The 25,252-nt window shown below is 41.2% G+C and overlaps 1 protein-coding gene across 1 annotated transcript; it reads right to left on the bottom strand.

The window, feature by feature from the left end:
- Positions 1 to 631: 631 nt before the first annotated feature.
- On the bottom strand, positions 632 to 10,213 carry si:ch73-62b13.1 (Carbohydrate sulfotransferase 1-like). Its single transcript, XM_044035437.1, has 3 exons — positions 9,888 to 10,213; positions 4,884 to 5,055; positions 632 to 2,223 (listed from the first exon to the last, which is right to left on the bottom strand). Exons 1-3 carry the CDS (start codon positions 9,888 to 9,890, stop codon positions 1,097 to 1,099), a joined length of 1,302 nt encoding a protein of 433 aa, XP_043891372.1. The 5' UTR covers positions 9,891 to 10,213; the 3' UTR covers positions 632 to 1,096.
- Positions 10,214 to 25,252: the final 15,039 nt, after the last annotated feature.

Here is a 25,252-nt window from a genome sequence, read left to right on the forward strand (position 1 = left end):
TGTCTTTGGTCAAAAACATACCTGGGACGACAGGAATATCGTCAGGAACGAAACGTGGCCGTTGAAACAGAGCAAACCAAATGCAGAGGGTTTACAACATAAAAGACAACGATTTTGCGGCGTCCTCCGCTTGCAACACTTATCCACTTTCCTCTCAGGATTAAAGACATAAAAGCGCACATCAAACAGAAATGGTTGCAACAAGATTTCAGCAGTATGTTATTTATGAATAATTTATTTTAAAAAGTCTAAAAAATATGAACAGCACACAGACAGAAATGCCTGAACATATCCAGTACCTAACATGGGCACATTTGCATTTAATCACTTTACGGGTATTTACAGTAATAAAGTATTTACAAGCACACACTATACATAGAAAACAGAGCTGCTCTAGCACTAGAAAAGAAGAACATGTGGCATTTTAGTCCTTTTCCAAAATGCATGAGAGACATTTGGAAGGTGAGTATTATAATTTTTTTTCTTTTTTAAAGCACAAATCCTCTTAGCGTGTCTCACCTGCGGGGGCATCACTTTTGGTCTGACTCAAAGTGAGATTTACTCTGAAATGGTACCTGGACTCTTTGAAGTGTGTGTATGAGTGGAAGAGGGAGAGAGAGGGAGAGGGTGATGGAGGGAGAGAGGGGGAAAGAGAGGGGGAGAGAGAGAGAGAGATTTTTTTTACTGTCTGTAAAACACAAGTTTTCAATGAAGACAAACAGAACTGTAGAACACTCTTTAGAGACTTTATCTGGATCAGAACATTTCCAGCGTCACACATGCTTGACATTTGGCTCCTTTAACATCTTAAGCAAATCCAATAAAAGTGAAGGTAAATCATCATCATAAAAGACTAAAAAATTTTATTTAATAAATTAAACTTTTTTCTTTTTTTAAACAAATGAAAGTACAAACCTCTGACAAGGTCACTCCGTTTCCAACAGTGTCAATCCCATTTCTCTTTTATAATATAATCTATATCTCCTCCAAAATGCATCTGTCCTCATCACATGTCCGTTACTTTTGCTTACAGACTATAACCTAGAGGCAATAAATAAATAAATAAATGAATGAATAAATGAGTAAATGATATCTATCATGTGACTGGTTCAAAGGTCCTATACTCCACTAAGCTATGGGACAGGTCTCTGAGCTCAGCTGCAGAGTGAACCTGCTTGTATCCCAGCAGGGCCAGAGTATCATTACAGAGATTTTGTATAGTCCTCACGATGTCAAAGCCGAGCCGAAGCCTCCAGCTCTCTGCTGTCGCTCTGGAGTCTCTGGTGGTGGAGTACCTGTAGTTCCACTCGGACGGAGATGACATGTTGCTGTTGGTGTTCTTTGCAATCCACATCTGCACCCTGTCCTCCATCTCCAGTCCCACAAACCTGTAGATCTCGGTGGCCTTGTCCTTTGGTTGTAATGCCAGGTCCTCGTACCGCACCAGTAAGTAGCGTCCTCGGAGCCATGCTGGTCTCTGCAGGCCTGTCTCTGCAGAGGCAGCCATGTCCTTACAGGTGCTGGTAATCTGTGACAGGTCCACGTAGCGAGGTTGCCTTCCAGTCGCGTTCCAAATTTTCCAAGCACGGAACTGATCCGAGAACGCCATCATGCGTGAGGCGAGGATGGCTCTGGGGTCCCTCACCAGGTGGATGATCTTCAGGTCCAGCCGCGGATCTTCAGTCAGGGTCCGTAGATCCCCTACCTCAGGGACCCGCACGGTCTTTATGGCTACGTGCCCTCTTGACAGACATGACATTGAAGCTAAGGTAAGGTTAAGGGCCCCGCACTTCTTAGGACACCAGGTTTCATCAGGTGGATCAGAGGCCAACGCGTTTCCTCCTTCCAAACACACAGGAGGGGAACAGAGGGCGTGGCTGGAGCTTCTGCGGAAGAAGGTGCTCGTGACATGGTCCTGGGGCTCTGGACGTATGTAATTCTCCATGAAGTGAAGGTCACACGTGTATAGATTGAGGAGGAGGTCTCTGTAAGCTCCAAGCAGGGCTCGTCGGTCCAGGGTGCGACGCAGCCTGCTGCTGGAGTTGGTGAAGGCCTGCTGAACGTGGTAGAGAGGCTCAAACACGTAGAAAATCCCTGAGTGCTGGTTGAGGAGCTGTCCGGTGAAGGAGGAGCCACTGCGTGTGGTAGCAAACAGCAGGATGTGCTTCCGAGGTGATTCCACAGGCAACCAGCTGTTGTCGCACACGGATCTCCACCTGAAGTCTTGAAGAAAGAAATGTTGAGTCCTTTTAACCAACCACCTGATGTAACTGGCATCAGTATCACACAGCTAAACAACACATTAGGTATGTCAGTGTTACGGTGATAATCGCATGTAGCACCTTATTTTGAGTGTGTCAGAGGTGCTTACTCTGACAAACAGCCAGTTGTTGTGTGGCGTACACTGAGAGTTTGGGAAAAGAAAATAAATTGATTGTTTCTCCAGGAAGTGAGATAAATAAGGTTGCATTATACTGCAGTAAATTACCTAATTCTGATATTTTCCTCCCACCCATCCATCTATCTTCTACCACTCCATGTCCAATTTGCTTAATCCTCAAATCTGCATGTTTTTAGACCGTGGGAGAACCCAGAGAACCTGGAGAAGAACTCCACTTCTTACTGCAAAGGCAAGAGTGCTAACCACTACACCAACCGTGTGGCTCATATTTTCCACAGATATGACCCATGAAAGTGTAAGCAGGAAAACAATCGCACATGGATTCATAAATCATCAGATCTGTTTCAAGCCTCATTCGTATGTGAAAATAAATCAGATATGAATCACACGGTGTGCATTTGCCTCTGCTGTTGATGCAACTCCTATATCCTTAAAAATGAAATGCAACATCTGTGAATGATAAACAAACTTGGACACTATCCACACTCACATGCCTCTCTTTCGAACAAAGCAATGGAGGATAAGAGCTCAAGACAGTACTCAGGCTGAGGTTCTAAGCCCTTTAAGCCTTTGAGGTGAGGATTTCAAAGTAACATCACTTATATTTCCATTTGGGCCTCACCATTTCCAGTGAAGTAGCCAACGCCATCCTGTGGGTTGTCTAGTGTCAATCAGTGTAAATGCAGTGTTCAGATATGAGTCACTTTTGAAAGAAAGTAAAAAAAAATCTGATATAGGCGACATATCCACACTGGGCATCAAGACATCCGGTGTAAATGCAGCCTAAACAAAGCTGCAGCTGCTCAAAAACTGGCTCAAAAACAACTGAAAGAGTCCTCACAGGTAGACTGATTGTCTGCAGTGTAACTGTGTGCTGCACACATCTGCCTTGCTTTTTGTTTTCTATTCTATTCATTGTTGCTGTGTGGTGCATGCTTACATATACGTATGCATACATGCACATACATGACTTGAGTGACTGAATGGTACATTGTTTTTCATGATTTGTGTCACATTCTACAAGAACTTTTAAAATATGCACTTTATACACAATGTGTTGCACCTATTCAGCACTTTTCCTCATCTTCGTTTGTATTTGTTGTTTTGTGTATTATTTTGTTTTCTACCAAGGGACCACGGATGCAATTTGGCAGTTATGCTAACTCTGCCATATTTACATTTGTATTCCATACTCATGTTCATTAATGTCCCTTCCAAATAAACACTGAATCAAATCAGAGGGTGAGAAAAATAAAATGCTGCTGTTCTCTGTGTGTCACAGAATAGCTCTCTGTCTGTGTTATTTTTAGATTGTTTGCATTTCGTCAACGCTGCAGCCTGATTCACTCATTCATCAACACTAATATAAAGTCTATATGAAGGCGACTAAACTGAAAGTCCTGCAGAGTGCAAATGCGGAAACATTTCTCAAGTAGACCTTTTGTTACCTCAGACTAAATGCACTATTTTAGATGTAAAATAATCAGAGAATAAGTCATATAATCAAATCATAAAGTCACTTTCTTTGCATTCATTTGATTCCAAATCCATATACCCTGGTAAGACTATATAGGATGATTGATTGCCTATTAACTATTGAACCTCTGCAATAAATCAATGTATCATTTGACAGCCCTTAAACATATTTTTATGAAATGTTATTTCATGACCTTTTTTGTTTCCTCGTTGCACATTCTTATTAAAAAATATTTCAGCGGATAAAAGTGAAAGTAAGTCAGACTGTAATGACTTCAGGAGAAAGTTAACCACTGAATCTCGGCAATAAAGTGTGAATAATTTAGAGGGTAAACAGGCATGGGTAAATTGCTTGTCTGCTTGTGGGTATCAGCAGAGGGGGGTTATGAAATGACGGATCTCTAAATATAGTGCAAATAGCTAACATGTAATTACTGCTGATGAGGAGTTGATTGCAGCAGGGATGTTGCTTTTGTACACAGGAGCTTGGTGCCGGCAAAGCTGCAGCTGTGCTAAGAGAGGGGATTAATGGAGATAAATTGGAGGATAATTGTAAAATGAATCACATATATTTCAATTCTCTATCCTCCCCACTTCTTGGGAATTCCCTTAATTAGTGATGATCCAATCTGCTTTTTCAGCTGCTTCAGTGACAGTGTGGTGCCGCAGCTTGATTCCTTGATTTCTTTCTTTACCGAATTACTTTGCTTGACGTCGCATTCAACACTGCTGAAATATACGGTCAACATCACTGTTACTGATCGAGTGTTGTGTGTGTGTGTCTGTGTCTGCTCCTTGCTGATGCTGGGGAACCTAATTCTGTTATAATTTATTAATAATAATAATAATAATAATAATATAATTTCATTGTTACAAATGAATTATTCATTATTTTTGCATTAAACATGAGCATATATAAATCCATATACAGTACATATATAAATGCCCCTCATGTTTGGAGGCAGTATAGTGTGTGTGATAATCTGCTCTGGCTGCTGAAGCGTACCTCTGTGATGTCTGCTCTGGCACCTGTAGGCTCCCTGACAGGATCCAGACAGCGAGTCCCTCAGCGTGTGGATGGCCGTGTACTGGACCCCCAGAGAGGCGCACACCAGCAGCAGCACCGTCTTCCAGGAACACTCCATCCTGCACCGCCCTCTGGCTCTACATCCTTCATGCTGACGGCACCAGGAAATCACAGAGACACACAATGAGATTTAATTTTAATACATTTTTCTCTCTTTCTTCTGACTAGTGCAGCGACTTCGCTGATGTCCAACGAGTAGCTACTGCAGAGCAGTTAAGCCTCTCGCTTCAGGCTGCATCAGCAGCAGAACGTAATGTATGAGTCATTGACTTTTCCCATCAAGACCCAGCAGCACTGTCCTTCAATTTGTGCAGCAGCATATTATTTTTTTTAGTGATATTAGAAATTTGCTTTCTTGCTGAGCAGAGGGAAACAGGCTAAATCCAAAAGTAACATAATTCTACAAGAGATTATGATTTCTCCCTCCTTCATTAGCACAGGCATTGTGACAAGTGGGCACAACTGCTGGTCCAGATTGATTTAAAGACTGCTTGTAGTAGCTGTAGTTTGGGGTGACAGGAAAGTATTTAGCAAAAATATTAATTCCTTACACATACTTAAAAAAAATTATTCATCTAGAAATAGTTGCCATTTTTGCAAAGAGAATAAACAAACAACACCTTTTTGACTTTTCTAACATAAGAAGCTTAAATGCTTTCAAGGTTTTTTTTATCTGAAAAGATCCCGAGACTGGATATGCTGAAAATCGTGACTCAAATGTCAGAGCTTAAGTGGTAAAAGTCGTCGGTAATGTCCCCATATGCCGTTCCACTATTCAGATTACTGTTGCGCAATTGCATTTCATTTTTATTCATTTTCATTTCTTCACGGTAATTAGCCTCTAAGCCTAGCAGAGAGCTACACACGCAGATAAATATAGCTGTCTTCTTATGATGAGCGCCCAAGTTTCCTTTTGTACATTTCGAACTTCTTTGCCACTGGACAAAAAAAAAGAGGAAAAGGGGAAATGTGATTTTTGAAATGGATGTAGAGAAAGGGTGCTGCCATCCATTTGTACTGAAGCACCAAATTGATGGTAAGTAATCCCATGAGATACCTGGGATCAGACTTTCTCTCCATCACTCAGTCGTGTGTGTGTGTGCAGAAGCAATCATCATCAAATTCACAGGTAAATATGCATTACATTACGGACAAAAAATAAACATCTCCTTCCTGTTTGCTTCCGCATCCTCTTTCTGTCACTCGGTCTCTCTATAGTCTGCCTCTTGTTCAGTAATGATGCTAATGTGTTTCTGGCAGACTCAGATCCTCAGGAATATATCACACTGAGACAATGAGACCCGCTTTTGATGTTCCATTAATCACAAACAGCACAAAACCAAAGACATTTACTTCATGTGAGTGGGGGGAAGGAACTGAGCTGACATCACGAGCTAATCTGTTTGAATATGGCAGAAACCCCCAAAACATCAATTGCATAATGAACTCATCAGTGGGGATAGAAACTTTGTTTTTTAGACGTAGTGGTGCTGCAGGCAGGATGATAAACAAAGATGCTATGCTGAATCTCACTTTGAACCATTTTAAAAGCTGCTTGATCTGTGCATATGTTTGCTGAAGGACATGAGAGACCGAACAACAGGCAGGAGAAACATAAGAATAAGTGACTGCAGATAGGAACAAAAGGAAATGTAACCACGCTACATCCCTGCTACTCCATTATTGTTTACAATATATAAATTCTGCTATATGAAAACACTGCAGGCTCCGTTTTCATTTAAAAACTCCAGGGCTGTGTGTTAGTGTGGACGGGTAGAATCTCTGACAATGATGACAGGGTTACCTATAATCCTTTTGGCCACAACTTGCTTTTTACTATTGTTTTTTTTGTGAGTAAATACTTCCTGAAACTGAACTAACAATTGCAGAAGAGTAAATCATCTTATGGCACTTTTCCACTGTAAATTTCTAGCACGGCTTGACCTGACTCGTTTTACCTGGTACCTGCTGCTTTCTTTAGTACCTGATCTGGCGAAGTTCTAAGCCTGCTGAGCCGACACTAAAATGTGACGTCGACAGACTGCCAGCCACTGATTGGCAGAGAGTGTCGCCACTGGAAGCGCCATGACCGGCACTGTAGATCAGTTAAAAAGTCTTAAAATCAGTCTCAAACATCTAAATATTTAACAATGGAGTCTGGTGTATTTAGTGACAGCGAGCTGAATCACAAACCCTTCTGACGTATTTTAGTCAAGCACTTCCCGCAAGATCGGCAGCACAGACTTCGTCTGACACAACCTTTTTCATGAACTGATTCTAATGATTCATTCCAACAACAAGAACTGTGTGTTGTTGTTTAAAACAACGTCACGGCTAGAGCTGAAATAATTACTCAGTTAATCGATTACTAAATGAATCGTCCACTAATGCTTTTTAAGCTTTTTTCATGATTAAAAGAAGATTTCAGATTGTTTTAGATTAGAAGTAAATATTTTCTTCATTTCTTTGCTCCATATAGCAAAGAAATTATTCAATCGTTCATTGGTTTGTGGACAAAACAAGACATTCGAGAACATCATCATTTCCAAGTTTGACAAACACTGATCAAAATGTTTTAACATTTTCTGATATTTTATGGACTAAACGATTACTTGATTAATCAAGAAAATAATCCACAGATGAATCGATTATGAAGATAATTGTTAGTTGCAGCTCTAGTCATGGCAGTTCCGTGCTATAAATGGTCTGTTTGTATTTATATAGCTCTTTTCTAGTCTTGATGACCACTCAAAGCTGCTTTACACTACAGTTCACCCATTCACACCTATTCACTCATCTTTCATACTCATTTACACACGGCCGACACAGCCATCAGGAGTAACGTGGGCTTAAGTGTCCAGCCCAAGGACACATTGGCATGTAGACTAGCGGAGCTGCGTTTCGAACCCAGAACCTGTTCTACCACTGACCTACAGCCGCCCATATTGAGGAGGTACTATGGTAATGAAAACCGATACGAAACCGAGTAGAGTAGAGCCAAGTAGTGCTAGAGCTGTATAATGGAGAAGCACCATTATATGGATGCAGATTTACTTCTGATACAGAGCTAAAACTCATCTGGATGCAGATAGTATTTGTTTGAAATAGCCATTTTCAAATGAAAGATGTAGCCTCTGTCTGTGACAGTCCTGCCATCAACACCCTCCATGCACTGCACCGCTGACTGACCCACAACTGACTGATTCACCAGCCACAGGGTAAGGATGAGGATCCTCAGCTCTACAAACCGTTGTCCTCTGGAGAACTGAAAACAGATGATTCTATGGATTAAACAAATTTGATTTACAAACCCTCCTTTGTCCCCAACTCATAAGTGCTCACACGCTGGTGGTCACACCAGTAATAATCCATATCAACAGCTGGAAGCGGGACTGCGTTCTTCTGATGGTCTCAGCTTTTGGATCCCTCAGACTAACGGTGCTTAGAGAGGAGAAAAGCCTCTGGGACATGTTCACGCAAAGATTACACTGTGTGCTGCACGCTCGTCTGAATGGTTTTAGTTGTAAATTCCGCAAGCAGAGATATTGTTGCTGCTGAGCTAACATAGCTAACAGCAAAGTGCTGGAGATAATGACATTTGTGCATGGTGCAGGGAAGGCAATTGCCTCTGTGCAAAAGAAAGCAACAAATGAAGTTAGAAGTTAGTGATGAGAGTGGGACTGAGGGACTTGGGATGCAACTGACTGAGGGATGTGACAGTGCCAAAGATTTTTCTATTAAGGCACTGCTGTGTTTTCACAGGTCCTGTGAGTGAAGGAGTTTATTGGCAAAGCCTGATGATCAATCCTGGAAAACAGAGTTGAACAACAGTAGCAACACTGGTGGTAGTGTCCACTTGGCCTCCCTCCGCACACACACACACACACACACACACTCACACATACACAGTGCCACAGGCAGAGAGCATAGCAGAGCACTGCAGCGTGCAGAGGAGATGCATCTAACCCCGGGCTACAAAGGAGTGCCTGTGATAGAAGAGAAGATGAATCTTGTCGAACATGATTACTACACACACACACACACACACACACAAAGAGGGAGAGAGAGAGCGGTAGGCAGAAAAAGAGATGCAGCAAATTCACATGGAAGTGAGAGGAAAAATGAAGAGAAGGATCATCGCTTCATCCCATCTGATCTTGTCTGTTGTAGGGTATATTTCTTTTCTAGGACTCAGAGTGCAAGTTGTTTACAAACAGCATCACACACACACAGCTGTGCTTTTCAGGACACTGTATTGACTTCCATTCATTTGGACAAACCATTATCCCCAACTATAACCATTTCACTGCAGCTTAAACCCTTAACCTTAGCCCTGAACTTAATCAGTTCCTCAAATTAGGTTTTTTTTTGTCTCCACAAAGACGACTGGTCCTGAAAAGGTCTGTGTTTACGTCAAGAAAAGATTCTAATAAGATGAAGAAATACAAGCACACACACAGTTCAATGATGATGAATTTATAACGCAGTCTGTGTGGATTATTAATGACTAACACATTCTGAGTTTGTGGCTGAGCTTAACAACACCTAATTTGGATATGGAATCATAATTAGATGCTGCAATAAAATCCCTCCAAAACCTTATATGGTTTTAATTTGATCGGGGGAAAAGACAACTACAACAGTTTGTATGCATACAGTAAACATGAGAAGGATACAAATAAACAGACAGTAGCACTACACTGAGTCTACATGGAGGGAAGTGTTCCTAAAGTCGGTGTGAAGTCACTGGAAATCACTGACATATTTGTTGATTCCTCTGCTCGCAGCCTCACTACTGTCCTCAACACAGTCCTCACGATGCAACATCGTGTTTGTTAGATAACTATGAGGCTGCGGCTCGCGGCGCGTAAAACACACAACAGATCAATTAAAGAAACATAAAGAAATGCATTGTTCTCTCACCATCAGCGCGTTAGATCGCGATCAGACAGGATTCCTCCGGCGGCTCCAGTCTTCGCCCTGCATTTGTAAAAGTTTGTGTTAGTGAATGTGTGTGTGTGTGTGTGTGTGAATGGATGTGTGTGTGTTGGCGGAGGGATCAGTCGCTGCCGCCTGTAGCCCAAGTACATTCAGAGATGGAGATGCGCCACGGACGGAGAGAGGAGAGGAAAGAGGAGAGGAGAGGAGAGAGGCTGAGTGAGAAAGCATGTCGGTCTCATCCTCCTGAGACCACACACACACACACACACAGAGGATGCTGCTGGAGCTCAAGCTCCAGATTGGGCGCAACATTGTCTCACCGTCCACTCGAGATTTGATGCCGTTGGGTACGTTTTTATTACGTCTTGGAAATGCACGTGATATTTACAGGCTGTAACATTTAAATTTGGAACATGCATTTGATGTCTTTCACACACTACATGCAGGATTCTGACAATTCTGCTGTTGAACAGTACAGTACAGTCCAAAACATGTACCTCACACAGTTAAAGTGTGCGTAACTTATGGTATAAAAAAATACATGAATATCTGTTACATTCAGACCAGTGGCGGTCACTGGTCTTTGAATCAGGTGAAGCTCATTTCAGGCCCAGTTATTTCTACATAAATTCTGCAAATGAACAACTAGAACAAGGAAAGACAATAATTATGCACAACTGAAATACTATAAATGTGTTTTTATTTACAGTGTATATGTGTAATTGAAAATGGTCTATATCTCTGAGCAAATATCACACAACAGCCAGCTATTTGTTTACAGACTTCCCTCACAAAATCCACACTGATGCAGAAAAGGCACTGCTGTGTGTATGCAACACTGTCAATCAAAAACTAGCTCCGCCTTTCAGACAGTTAGTTCCTCCAATCATCATGCAGACGTGTCTGCACCCGCCCTTCTTCATTGACTCCCAGAGAAGCTGAGCTTCCCTGGAAGTGACCTTTTTGCCACATTTGTCCAATCACCATCGAGCTCACTGCAGTGAAAAAAAGAAATATTCTCATAGTTATTCAAACATTTAGGAATAGGATACTGAGAAGCCGAAGTCACAAACATGTGACGGGCTGGTGAATCTTGTCTGTGATTGGACAGTCGTTCTGAGGGCTACAGCACTGACACGTATACGGGCGCATCCATCCCTCTTCTACCGCTTTATCCATCCACATGTGTCAATCTCAGCTGACACAGGGCGAAAGGCGGGGTCACACCCTGGACAGATCAACACTCCATAGTTTTTGAATTTCCTAGATTTCACAAACGGTCTAGGAGTTACGGGAATGAGAAGTATTCATGCCAAATCCTGTCAGTGACAAGAATACGTAAATCACACAAGACATTCCATTATCCCTGATAAACAGCTGATTCTGACTAGTGACACGTTCTAATTGCGTTCTAGCACATGTTTAATAGCTTCCCTTGTTGTCTTAGAGCAATGAGTTCACACAATAGCAATGTTAGTTGAGTTTTTTTTTTTTTTTTTTAACTGGTTTTTGACCAGTGGGAATGATTAACCTCATTCCCGGGTTAAATGACTGCTGTGCACACAGGCTTTCATCAGCTTTGGCTGTAATTGGCATGAATGGGAAAGCAAAACCCAGGTGAACACTAACTTTAGTAATTAAACACTAATTCATCTGCTTTATTTTTGGCAGTGATACAAACTCATGCATCATTAAACAGTGCAAAGCTATAATGCACATTCATTTCCCGGCCATGAGTATAACTGTTAGCCGTGAATGATTGTGGCAAATCTTATATTTTACAACTTGGACAGCACTCAATATCTGTTATTTAATCGATCAGATCAGAATGAGGGACTGAGCTCCATGGCAGTGGGTTTTTTTTATCCTCCGACTTGTTTTTTTGAACACAATACAATACACATACAGGTGATGCAGACATGAAACAAAAACACTCATACCACATGAGAGACCTACCATTGGCGCTGGTATTTATGGCATTTTTTTAGAGGGTGTACCCTGGTTCAAAAATCTCAGGTATAGCCATAATTTCAGTGTGAAATAGGCTTAAGTGGCATTTAATGGTGAGAATGCAGATTGCAACAGATGGATGACTCCTCCACTCATCCCATCCTTCCAAACACTGGTTTTGCTGTTTCCTCTTACTGCATTGGTTTATGTGTGGGAGGAGCCCTTACTTCATGTTTGCGTAGCGATCCTCCAAAAACTCAGGCTCTGGCTGGTTTGTCTGCTCAGGCTGCTGTAGGAGGTCCTCCATAAAACAAGGCCCTCGTGTAAGTGCATATAAATGGGTTATTTTAACCCATAATTCTGTGAATTTGCCCTGCTAAATGTTACACAGTGGACTTTTTCCAGGTTTGAAGTCCTTGTTTCCATGTCTTTTATGTGTAAGTACACAGAGTGATGGAGTCAAATTCATTTTATATGCACGTATACTGTACTTGGCCAATGAAGCCAATACTGACCCCGTATTTGTTGCCGTCTTTGCTCAGTTTCCGATGTGCATGCACCAGAAATGTCCCATGTTTCCATGCAGCAGGTTTGTAATCATCTCAGCATCCCACACACGAGTGTCTGCCCTCCTCCTCCAACTCTGTCGCTGCAGGGAGTTTCCCGATACTTTCAAATGGAGCACCGCTCTATGCATACACAGCCACATACTTGTGCCATGTGATTACAATATCACATTATGACCTCCACCTCTTTTCATTCTCGTGAGGATGATGGCTATCACCACCCCTTTTGCGGCTGACTGCTATTTTGTGGAGGGATGGGTGCCATATCATTGCCCCTCGGGGGTTACCGTGGGGTCAGATTTAGCCAGTGACAGCTCCATTACTCTTGGGAATGGGAACAGAATTTATCTTTCCCTGCGGCACAGTCTTACTGGCTAAAGTGTGTCTTTACCGAGATTCACGGGACGATTGGTGAAATAATGTTGCTGCAGCACCTCTGTTCTCACTTGTAGGTCAGTCAAGAGAGTGGTGAATTATTATTTTTTGTTAATCATAGATTAAACCGAAAAATGTGCTGCTAGTCTTTTTATAGAGACAATAGGGGACATTTCGAAGCTTAAGACATCTGCTTTTGAGCAGCAACTCTGAGAATCCCCTGAAGACCAGACACTGGTGGTGATGTGGTGGTTGGTGACCTTGTGAGACTGGAGGATGAAGAATGATGGATCACATGAGACTGCATAGACTTGGTGATGATGGAGAGGTGGGGGGATAGTGCATGACAGCAGAACTAAGGCAAAAAGAGACTAAATATTTAAAATGACAAATGGAAGATTGACTAACAAGGCAGGCATGCTACAGCGCTATTGAAACATAAAAGAACAGCTGATTGTAACCACTGACATCCCAGGAAGTGACAGTGAGAAATTGAGAGTTGAGCATGCTTGAGAGGAGGAAAAACAGCAGGAATCATGAAAATGAGCGTATAATGGTAGCATAAAACAGAGTAGGCTTGATGACTGAACTTAATTTCCTGCTGCTGGATGAGTCATGAAAGTATCAGAATATTGAAACCTCTTTCACCGCGTTTACATGCATGTTGAACGTCAGATTTTTGTCGGACAAAGACAATAATTCGGTTTTCTTGATGTCATGTAAACACATACAGTAAGTCCGACTGAGCTATAGATGTAATCAGGCTAACATACCCGGATAATGCGATTCTGCATGTATACGCTTAGTCGGACTAGAGTCAGACTTGGCGTTGCATGCACAAAAATGACCTCAACCGGTCTTTGACCCGGAAGTAGAAGTAGACAAAGTATAAACTGCAAAAAGAGCAAACAACACGATGTCGTCAGCTAGAGCGAAAGCTGCGGAGAAGACCTACTTTTAAACTGTTGAAGAGACAAGATTTATGCTTTAGAACTACAGCACGATCCATCTCACCGTCCATCTTGCCGTTTGACATAAAGGTCAACAGGTAACTGATTCAATACATTAGCGTATAGAGAGATACAGCGCCACCTACAGAGGTCAATTTTTCCTGTCATACATGTAAGCTTGGACTCGGCAAGTTTTCCTATTGCCTTAGCAGCTATTACCTTATCTGTGCATTTAAACGTTCCAAGTGTGGGATTAGCTGCTCCAGCTTTGCTGCCCCTAACTGCCCTCATCTAACTTGTGTTTATACCGTTTCATGCAATAAGGGGGCATTGAGTCACATGGTTTTAACCCATAAAGAACACTAAGGTGCCAACTACTCCCAGTGAGTTTTATGAGACTGTCCTGCACATCTCTCTGAGCTGATCCTTCGTGCTGCCCACCTACAGCATCGATTCCCCAGCTCTGGGGAGACAAACACCCCCACACCTTCTTGGTGAGAAACAGGCAATAAGAAAAAGTAGAATTTTCTGTAAGCGGAAAACAAAGTCCTCCAAGGGCCTCCATGTTTAGCTATACCCACACGTTGTTCTCTCACCACGCACAGATGGTAAGAACAGCGCTGCAGAATGTCTTTCATTGTTTTTCATTTCATTTTTTCTCCAGATTTATCAGTCCTTTAACAAACACCTTATTATTCTGCGCTCTTTCTACCCAATATCTCTATGATCCTGTCCATATCTGATCTTTTTAACGTGACAGCAGCCTTTCATCATTAAATGAATGGAAATGTTCAAGGAAACCGTGTCTCTATATATCTCACAGAATGCTTTTTCTGAATCTGGGCTTGCTTCACTATGTCTACACATTCCACTTTCTTTGTGAAGACACAAATCCTCAGTCAGCCTCACAACAGGAAGTACAACTCAGAAGATATCTGAGGGTGGAATTTTTGCTTTTGGAGGAAGTTGCTGTTTCTTTACACTACATCTCAATTGATTGAGTGAGGTGAAAAAACAGCTCCTTTATTCAGCCCTCCTTGCAATAAGTACAATAAGCAGGTGAAAAGAAATCTCATTTCACAGAGTATGCCGGCAGAGGCAGCTAAATTTAATTCACCAAACAACCACACACTTTCACACTTTCTCAGAAACTGCTGAGAACTTCTCCTCAGTTATTGGAGCAATAGCAACACCATCGTGTACAAATACTGTTCATATTATAAATCATGTATTTTTAAGCAAGATTTTTGAAAGTTTGGGCAAAATGCTAATTCTCTTTCTGACTGAGGGTGGTTAGTTGAGATGTTGCTTTTGTCAGTTTAATAAGAATCTAGGGGAGATGGATATTTGCTCCAATACCAAAAAGGCTGAAAGGGATCTAGTTATTCTTGAAATTCTGTTCGTGACTGTGTGGTTTGCGTGGTTCTTTGAAAAATCTATTCTTGTACAGATTAGATGACGATAAAGATTTAATGGCTCTGGTGAGACAAGACTTCGATTTTGACAGAGTTGACTTCTATCTAAAGCTGGGGACACACTACACAACTCTCACAGTCGTTACTGATTTTGAAAAGACTTGGAGCACACACTTTTCAGCTTTCTTTTTTTTTTTTTGACGACAGAATGACTGGGAATCACACATTTAACGACTGCGTCTGATGAGGGATCACAGACCACATGATTTGTAGGCTGACCATTCATGAGAGTGATCATGTCTACGAGAGCGACAGTTTAAACAAACATCACCATTGTGTCCCACCTTCTCTTTTTCATTTGCTGCTGGTAACATGTGTTTGCGGTTGGGTCGGTAATCAGCACACGCTACCTGATTTAGTCGGCTCATAAAATTCCAAAATGTTTGATTGACTGCGACTGAAGTCGGGTCGGGCCTGTCACCCTCACACACTAACAGATTTCTGTGCCAAATAGCCATGCCAACTGTCCCCAACTAGTGCTGACTGGCGCAGACTCTGCCCAACAGTGAATCGTGGGTAAAACCGGGCAAACAATCTTGTAGTGTGTCCCCAGCTTAACTGATTAGACATTAAGCTAAGCCAATGGTTGTTCAATGAATAAATGTGGTGAGCAAAACAGGTGTGGAGAGTTTTTTTTCCCCTCTAATACTTCTTGACTGATAATTGGAGATCATGATTGAATTCACTTGTGCTGCCCTCAATCAGACTCTGCCAGACAGTTTCTGAGCCCATCTGATTGCTTGTTATACTGAAAACCACATAAGCCCTGACCCAGTGCTTGCTTTTCTCTCTCTCTCTCTCCCGCTTTCTCTCCACTGATCTGTTCCGCTGACTGAGAAAAGCCCATGACTGCATGTTTCCCATGAAAACTTGCAAGAGCAGAGCATGTTTATGAATCAAAGATTTCAGCGAACGTTTACGCTGCCACGGTGTTCCCACCGGGCTTGCCAATTTCGCAAGGCTTCATTTGTCAAATTTGGGCAGAACAGGTTGGAAGCCGAGGTGCTTCAGTGCTGGCAGAGCGAGACAGAGCTGCTGAGTGACACATGGGGAGATGAGAGGGAGGAAGAATATGGGACAAGAAAGATGAAAGAGAGAGAGAGAGAAGGAGATTACAGTGGAGAACAGGAGGGGGAACGAGAAAGTTTACGCACTCCATCTGTGCAACATAGGTGTGGCTGTGCTGGCTCACATTCACATACAAGTCTGTGTGAAGAGATCTCTTGAATATAGACGGCCTCTTTCACACTCACTCTCTTGACCGCTGATTTTCCAGCTTCCATCTAACAGAATCTGCATGAGTGAGCAAGTCATCGCTGCTGTTGTGTTGTAACACTGCTGTGTGCTGAAGAAACTCTGCACCTGTGCTCAGACTTGTAATTATCGGCTATGTACGAGCAAGTATCTCGACATTTTCTCCTGGCACCTATCAAGACTTTGACAGGTGACTCTTTTGTTTCTTACATACCAGAAGAACACATTAAAACGACTTGGGGGAAAAAAATGGCTCGTCTAACCGGTTGATAGCTTCGCTTTGTTTGGCTTCTCTTCAGAAAGTGTTTCCTCGTGATGCGTCACACAACACATAAAGGTGGATTTACAGATGCCTGCTTCTAAATGTCATAAAATGAGCACAATCACCCAGTGGTTTCCTTAAACAGGGGATGGCGGTTTTTGATCTGACATAGAGTAAGTATCACGGCTTCTCAGCTTCACACCCACAAGAGTCTAGGTTTATAGACTTCAAATCAAATCTGTGAGACTTCCACAGGGAAGTCAGTTTTATTGAGAGCATTTGATTGGTGTTGGTCTCACTTGGATTGGCCCTCTGAAAATAACAGACATAAATTCCTGCATGGCTGCAATCCAACCAGACACCTCCATATGACTAGCGAGCAGACCACTATTAGGAGAGAAAAGCCCCAAGTGGCTCGTCTCTAGCATTTTTTTGTTGTTGTCTTTTGGCCCTAAAGGCCTCCCCCTGCAACTGTTTTTTTCCCCGGCACTTGCTCTGCAGAACCATCAGCAGTGCTCTCTGGTGCGTAATTGGTGCCATTAGCACAACACATCACACACTCTCAGACACTGTGGCTAGACAGCAGCAATCCGGAGGTACTGTGTGCTCTCTCCCTCTCCTCTCGCTCGCTCTTTCAATCTTTCTTGCTCTTTATTCCACCAACTGCTTCACACTCTCAGGGCTCACAGCCATCGCATTTGTGGGAGTAATAGGCCTGGCAAATTACAGTAGATCGGGCCTCAGCAGGCGCAGCTCTGCAGCCACCAGGGAGCCCCCAGCAGACATGCTGATTCTACAGAACACGGCCTCCTGATCAGACAGAAAGAGATGTGTCAGGAGGAAGTTTGGAGGCAACCAAGAAGGGAGTTTGTGTTGACATCCTCCTTTTGTAATTTTGAATGCTGCATCTGGCGAGAGACCTTTGTGTGTCTCAGAGAGAGACAAGAGAAACCATGCATAATCTTCACATTAGAAGTCTTGTCACATGTCTCGTATGAGCCCAAGTGACCCCGTGTCTGAACACAATTTCCCAGCTGATTTCATTGATTATTTTCCTAACTTTGGTTCTGCTGTGTCGTAGCGATCTCTCACACACGCAGGGCGGACCGTTGGTACACAAGCACTTGGAGCTCAAACATGCACTCCCACACACACAGATGGTCTGAGAGATGCCTCGACAATTAAGCCGATCCATTTAAAGTCTCTGACTGTAATAAGCCGGGTGAAGCCTGCTGCTGAATCTTGGTGTTCTCTGAGGTGCACTGATTGTTCAGTGCTCTGTCAGGCCTCCTGGGTCCACCAGGGCTGTGACTGAGCCTTTTGTTAATTACACCTGAGAGTAACAGCTGCTCCACTCATACATCTGTATCTCCATCATTCCAGCCCATGAATAGGATGGAGGCTAGTATAAGCAACTGTGGAAGATCTCATTTCCCACCCACTCCATTCCTTCTTTTGAATCACCTCTGCTTCACAAGTAGAAACAGCTACCTATTGATGTCCCTGATTTTGTTTCAGTGTTTCAGCAAGACTGTGAAATAAAATCTGACTTTTTTTCCCCAGCATTGTCTTCAGAGCATTCATGATCGTGAATGTCAGAATAAAATTATTGTGAAAACAAAGCGAGAAGCCCAACTTCTTTCTCTTATTACTATCATAGCTCTACTCCACCAAATATGCTTTTTTTAAATGAAACCATAAACTTTCTTTTTTTTTTTGATAGTGACTGCTTTGAATATTTTATGGTGTCAAGTATTTTTCTAAACAAAAAAAGGCACTTTGGATGGTACACATACTCACTTTATATCATGTCTTTCTGTGGTGAAATTACCCAGTTGCATTCTTGATAACCTCTCGACTTTTCTCACCTACCTGCTCATGCCACTTTTGGATGCATTTTGAATAGACGTGCCTGTTCTCCGGGTTCAGAAACTGTGGTTTGGAAGACATTGTTAGCACGAACAGAGAAAGGGAAAAACATAACATTTCTATAGCCACATCTACATTGCAATTATTTGTATCTATTTTAATGAAATAAAACCAACAGAACAGATATTATCAACAGCTAAGCAATCTCTTTAGGATTGTATCTTCCCGTTCACCCATCCGTCGCAGCTGCCTTATCAAATATTGGCCCAACGTCAATTTAAAAACAAATATTTCCTGGCAGAATCCACTGTTTTTTCTTTGAATGCACAGGAGCTGTACATACATATTTATGAGCTCCAAAAGGTTAAGTGTGTGGGAATAACAGAATCTGGCAGCTGAATATGTTGCTGAAACACATCACCAGATTGTTTCGAAACGATGGAAAGCATCAAGAAAGGACATGAGTTGCCTATCACACCTCCATCACCAAGCGTCACTGAAAATGTTTCTCATACTGTTTTGGTTTATTGCTGGGAAATGATGAGCAGGATTAATATTGCAATTAAAAAGGGGGATTCGTGTAAGAATAGTTTTATATTAAAGCTTAAAACAACCATGATGTGTCATCAAGGATTAAAAAAACAGGTTAACAGAAATACTGGCTTCACTGATAACAATGGTGTCACCATACTATTCATAAAATAAATGTTAATTTGCATGTCGCAAACTGTGCTTATGTCTTTAAAAAGCCTCACTACCCATCTCAAAGACATCTCAACCAGGTAAAACCAAAAACAAGGGTCTGCAGTCGTTCTGCCAAGTTCCTGATTCTTTTCTTATCCTGTTTAAATATTGCACTTTAAACACATTGCACCCACTGTGCTATAGTACATAGGACCAATTAAAAGTACCCATTTACTGTTGGATAGTAATGAATGACTGACAGATGGAGAGGGCCTGACAGCAGGAGGAGGATTTTATTTTCCCTCATACAAATCACACAATCTCTGTTAGTGGACTCTAGTGACTACAGTGTAGAACAAAGGCGTCGCTGAGGGGCTGAAGTTTAACCTTTTATTAACCAATAAAATAGCAGTTAACAAAAAATACTGCCCTCTCTCTGTCTCTCCCTCTGACAGGTGAACATGTAACCTGCTACAGTATATTCCCCAATCCAGTGTGATCATAACTAAAACAAACAATGCAAAAATATAACAATCAATACACCTCGCTATAATAGATAATGACTATTAATTCATTCATGGCTCCTATACGTGGACTAATCTGTCATGTTTCTGTCATGGTTTCACAATGACTTGATCATCAAAAATAAGGAACAATGTGCATTCGTTATCTGCTCAATACGGAACACGTCTTATCACACGTCAAATACGGCTGACAACCCTAGTCTGCAGCAGAGAAGATGTGTTAAAACACAGACAGCTGAAAGTGGAGAGGAAGCTCACGGCAGAACATGACAGACATGCAGGGGTGGGTAATTTCCTCCTGGACAGAGAAACAACACAGGGAACAAAGGTCTTCCCCTCTTTTATACAGTTTGTCAGTGGATTCTTTATGTACGTAACCTTTTTATGGTTTGTTAACACCATATATATATAGTAATGCTGGGTATAAGTGCAGCGCAGGAATCTGGCAACTACGACCATGCAATGTTTTCATTTGGGATTGCACTAACTGTTTTAAATGCTGTTGTACATATTTTACATAAATGAACTTTAAAGCCAAAACACAGAGAACAACACAGATTGGGTTTTCATCCATTAATGGTTACACGGGAGCTGCAGCCAATCCTTTGACACTGAGTAAGAGGCGCCAAGGAGAAGTCAACAGCCTCAGGGGTAATATACAGAGACAAACAACAATTTATCCTTACACTCACATCTGCAGTTGGTTAAGAGTCACAGACTGGATTTATCATGGACAAGAGAGTGTTTTGCTTGATGCTGCAGCTCAGAAGGCAGAATCTGGACGATTTGCTTAATATACGATGGAAAAACATCCGTTATTAACAATAATGCAGCGAGTTTCACAACCGCAGAATGGTCTGACCTCTGCATGTTTATATAAATCAGAGATTTCTTTGGTAGCTGAAGTTTGAGAATTGGGAAACACATTTTTTTCTTTTATGCAATGGATTACATTAATATGCTGTGAAGCCTGCGAGCTTTGATCCTTAAACTGATCAAAGAAAAGAGTTTAATCATGTTGAGCCGAGTCTGGGGTTTTTCTCCATGTGTCCAGTCTCTGTCTGCTAAGCTAAGCTAACTGGCTGTAGGTAGGTATTTAATGGACTTGACAGTGATATTAGTCTTTTCATCACACTCTCAAAAAAAGTTAAATTACCACTTTTCCCAAATTGTACTCTTCAGGGATGCATTCAGTTATATGCGGAAATTAAGTTTTCTAATATAATTGATAATTATGGTGACATTCTCAAGAATAAAAGCACAGCAGTGAAAGAGAGAGTGGTCTACTGTATAAAGGCTGAAACATGACATTAAATATTCTTTATAAAAATCTTTCATTAAACCCTTGCATTTTACAACTGAGGTCATAGTCGTCATTCCTGGTTTAATGAACAAAAAAACATATAAAATATTAGCACATGCATTTCCAATTATTGTTCAGCTTAACAACCTGTAACAATAAATAAATAAAGTAGACAAAAGGCGCACTTATGCAGATGTTGTAACCCTTAATAGTGCTCTCACCACAGAGGCTCCATCAGAGAGAGCGATGTTGTTCAGAAATCTTTCAGTCCAGAATATCCAGCATGTTCAATCGCAAAGTGATCAGAACGACTTGTAGAGATGTGTAGCATCATTAGCAGGTCGTCAGGCTCCAAAAAAGAGGGAAAAGTATGTTCCCAATTCAACAGTAGTTTTATTAGGAGCAGGGAGAATAGTTGTACAGGTCATCTTTCCAAGGAACAAGAAGTACACAAGGGTGAAACCAAAGAAAACGTCTTGTTGTCCCACATGGCCATCACCCCGACTGGCACTAGAGGAAGTGACGTCACCCCAAAACAGGAAGAGGTCATTACAAACTATTGATCTCTAAGGAGAAAAGGAAAATCACCCCCACAGCAAAAACCACTGCATATAGGTTACACTGGGCTGGGATAAGATAATAAGATATGCAACTAGAGTTTCAACTGGGTACTGCAATCCAAAATTAAAATATTAGACTGCATTGTTTCCTCTTTCCTTTCCTCCCCCACAGACTTGAGGTTGCCAGACAGTCTATGAGGAACTACATTTATTATATACCCATTTTCAACGACAGAATTTGCAGGCTATAAATTCAGATTTACCTTGTGAATAAACTGGCTGTAACATTGTTATTAGGAACGCTAGTATTTCACTTTAACATGTTTCCTTAATCTCCTTAATCTGACATATCATGGTCATTTGTGATTTAGTGAAATACATTTCTGCACCTTTCACTTTTGCAAAACCTGACTTGAAAGGATTGCAGATTGGATAGGAAAATATTTTATTTGTCTTTCCTGTGGAAGGTTGTGGGTTCAATTTCTGGTCCTTTTAGTCTATATGTGTCCTTGAGTGTAACTGTAGTGCAAAGCAGCTCATCAAGACTAGAAAGGTGCTATATAAATTACCAACTCTACTTCTAATGATTTTATTTGGTAGTAACGAGTAACAAAGATAGTTAGAGAAAATGTAGTGGAGTAAAAGTAAAAGTTGCTAGAAATATATAAGTAAAGTACAGATACGTGAATTTTGTACTTAAGTACAGTAACAGTAAGTATTTGTACTTTGTTACATTACAACACTGACGCTGGTCGAATTGCAAATCTGGAGGCTTCAAAACAGAAATTCAGACTCTTACAGATGACGTCACAATATCCTTTAAACTGTTATGATGAAGTGCAGTTGACGCTACATTTCACTGTAAGTGTTATTTATTTATTTATTTATTTTTAAATTAGAGGAGAACACTCGCAACACTCTGACAGAAGAAACAAAGTACTGCACTTTACATCAGGTAAAAGAAGATAATGGCATCTAACAATTCATTGCTGCAACAACACATAAAGTGATGCAAGATGGAAGTTGCATCAGCGCAGGCCCACGGTGAAACAGAGCATCTGTTTCATACTTTACATCAGTGGCCACATCTGTTCAGTCAGACGTCGAGACATACAGGCACATTGAAGGCGAACTGTAGTCGAAATATCAGTGTAATCGTGTGTGTTTTTCTGTGTTTTCATAAAACCTACATGCTGAACTAATGGTCAGATCAAGTGTGTTCTATTGGTTACCATTTCTGAGCCAGTTTACTGTTGTCTTCCACACAGATGGAAACACAAGCAAAGAGCACTTTTGGCTCTCATCATCATCGTCATCATCATCGTCATCAAAATCAAATATTTGTATAGGACATGCGACAGAGCATGATGAGTTGTTCACTGGTTAATTGCACCATGCAGTGCACCTGTGTGGACGTATCTGCACTCTTTATGTTTTTCCAGGATTTTTGCTTTAACTTTTCTTCCTCTATAGGACAGGTTGTCTCTTGTGTGTGAATAGTGACTACACGACACAGTTACTCCTATATTACTAAGCCTGCAAGGCCATGTTTATTTGTTCGTCTGTGAGCAAAAAGTTGGATTTTGATGACATCGGTTTCAGTTCAAGGAAGAAATGGTTATAATAAGGTGGTGATACAGATCTGGATGCAGGCTTAAGAACAATTGTTAACCTTGTGAGATAGCGGAGCGTATTAACACCGCATTGACACTGTATTTGCTGTGAAGTGTGGTCAGTGTAGTGAGGAGAAGAGTATGAGCCTTTCCTCATATTTCCATTTATGTGGCTTCGCTGTGGAGGTGCTTATATGCTCAACAACAGCCCAACAACCTTTCTCACTGCATATTAACTTTAAACACAATATTGATTAAACAAATATTGTGCACTCTAGACAGAATGCAATAATAAATGAATGAATAAAAAAATGCATCTTGGCTAAAAGACGTTTTCCAAACTGCAAAAATCACAAAAGCAATGTGCCAGACATATCCAGACATATTTATTAAAATTCGTGTTACAAAAGACAATTAAAGCACTTTACTGGGTGTGACAGATAGACTATTTTCTTGAAGCATAAACTGCACATCCCTCTGTATATTATTACATATAATAAAACGCCCAATTGAATCAATATGAAAGCAGTCAGCTATAGTTCGGTAACAAATACAATGACTTTATACACAGTGCTTCATTTTGTGTTTTGCAAACATAAACCTGCAATATTGGATCAATATGGTCACTCCACAGCAGTGTGCTGCTTAACTCACTCAGTACTCAGCCACAGCAGATATTGATTCAATATTGCAGTTAATGGGTGTTGTGTTCAGTAAAATAGCCTGAGGTTTAAAAACTTGAATTGTAAAACTCTCAAACATATGCATTTGTCATGTCCACGGTTTATTTGTTCATCTTGTACATATTTATTGTTATAGAAATAATAAAAAAAATGCAGCCTTTTGTAAACATCAAAGTAGTAATGACAGCTTGATTTCCTTTTTTCCCCCTCATGGTTGTGATTCTTCATCATCTTTATTCTCTTTGGCTTTTGTTACATTGGAAACACAGACACATACACTAGACATGCAAAAAGGGTCCAGATTGTTTGGGGATATAATGAAAAAATATATATATGTGATGCAATTGTGAGCAGAAAGTACACAAATGGGAAATTTGACCATTGAGTGATTGAAGGGCTTCACTGTTCACACCAATATTTAGTATCTGCATGACTGTTTGGATTTACAGCTCGACATAACTGAACTGCTTTGTCTGATGCCAGTGGTTTCATCAACATCACTCCCAGCAGCAAATGTTTATTTTTGCTGCACAAACAACCCACCATGTGCCCGCACCAAGAAGCCAGATTAGCTGGTGTGAATGTAATGGGACACTTGGTGCTTACAGAGCCAGGTATTTCTTCCAGGAAATGAGTAAAGATTGGACTGTTGGAACACACCCTTTAAATGAGAGATAAAACAGGTCTGTGTCTCCAGAACAGCTCACCATGACATTCACATTTACTCATTTGACAGATACTTTGATCAAAAGTGATTCACAGCATATAAGTTATGTTAGGATGTTAACAGTGCTGGGAGAAGAGGTAAAAAACAATGTTGCACAATGAAATGGTGTTTGATTCTTTTTACCAGCGGAGCTTTGGGTGCTTTCTGTCCACTGTACTCTGCCTTATACTCAGCAAGCAATCTGTCGACGGGGCGGTAGCGACCTGACTGGTTTTTAATCATCTCTCAGTGACAAACTACAATTGCACTTCACTTTCAGCACATCATTTGTACCCAAAACATAGTTTATGGCAGTGTCTGCATAAACTTTTTATATGGGAACTTACTTTTTCGAGATGACAGACTGTGAATTATGCTTGGTTAATGATTCACAACTTCATTGAACACATTTGAAAAACATATACATAAAAATCTTTAGTACATGGTGATTTTTGTTGCTGTTGTTATTATGCTGCCTCTGTTGGTCTCTGTGAGACACAAACTGTTAATGTAACTGGTATTTGTTTCGACTTTGAAGCTACACAAAGCTCAATAAATGTTTTTGACCCAAGG

The sequence above is a fragment of the Solea senegalensis genome, linkage group LG10, assembly GCF_019176455.1.
Source record: "Solea senegalensis isolate Sse05_10M linkage group LG10, IFAPA_SoseM_1, whole genome shotgun sequence".
Lineage (NCBI taxonomy): Eukaryota > Metazoa > Chordata > Actinopteri > Pleuronectiformes > Soleidae > Solea > Solea senegalensis.

Coding starts and splice junctions, on each gene's coding strand:
- si:ch73-62b13.1 (XM_044035437.1), bottom strand. Junction 2,224..4,883: donor CCAGAGCAGACATCACAGAG/GTACGCTTCAGC, acceptor TCTTTCTTCAAG/ACTTCAGGTGGAGATCCGTG.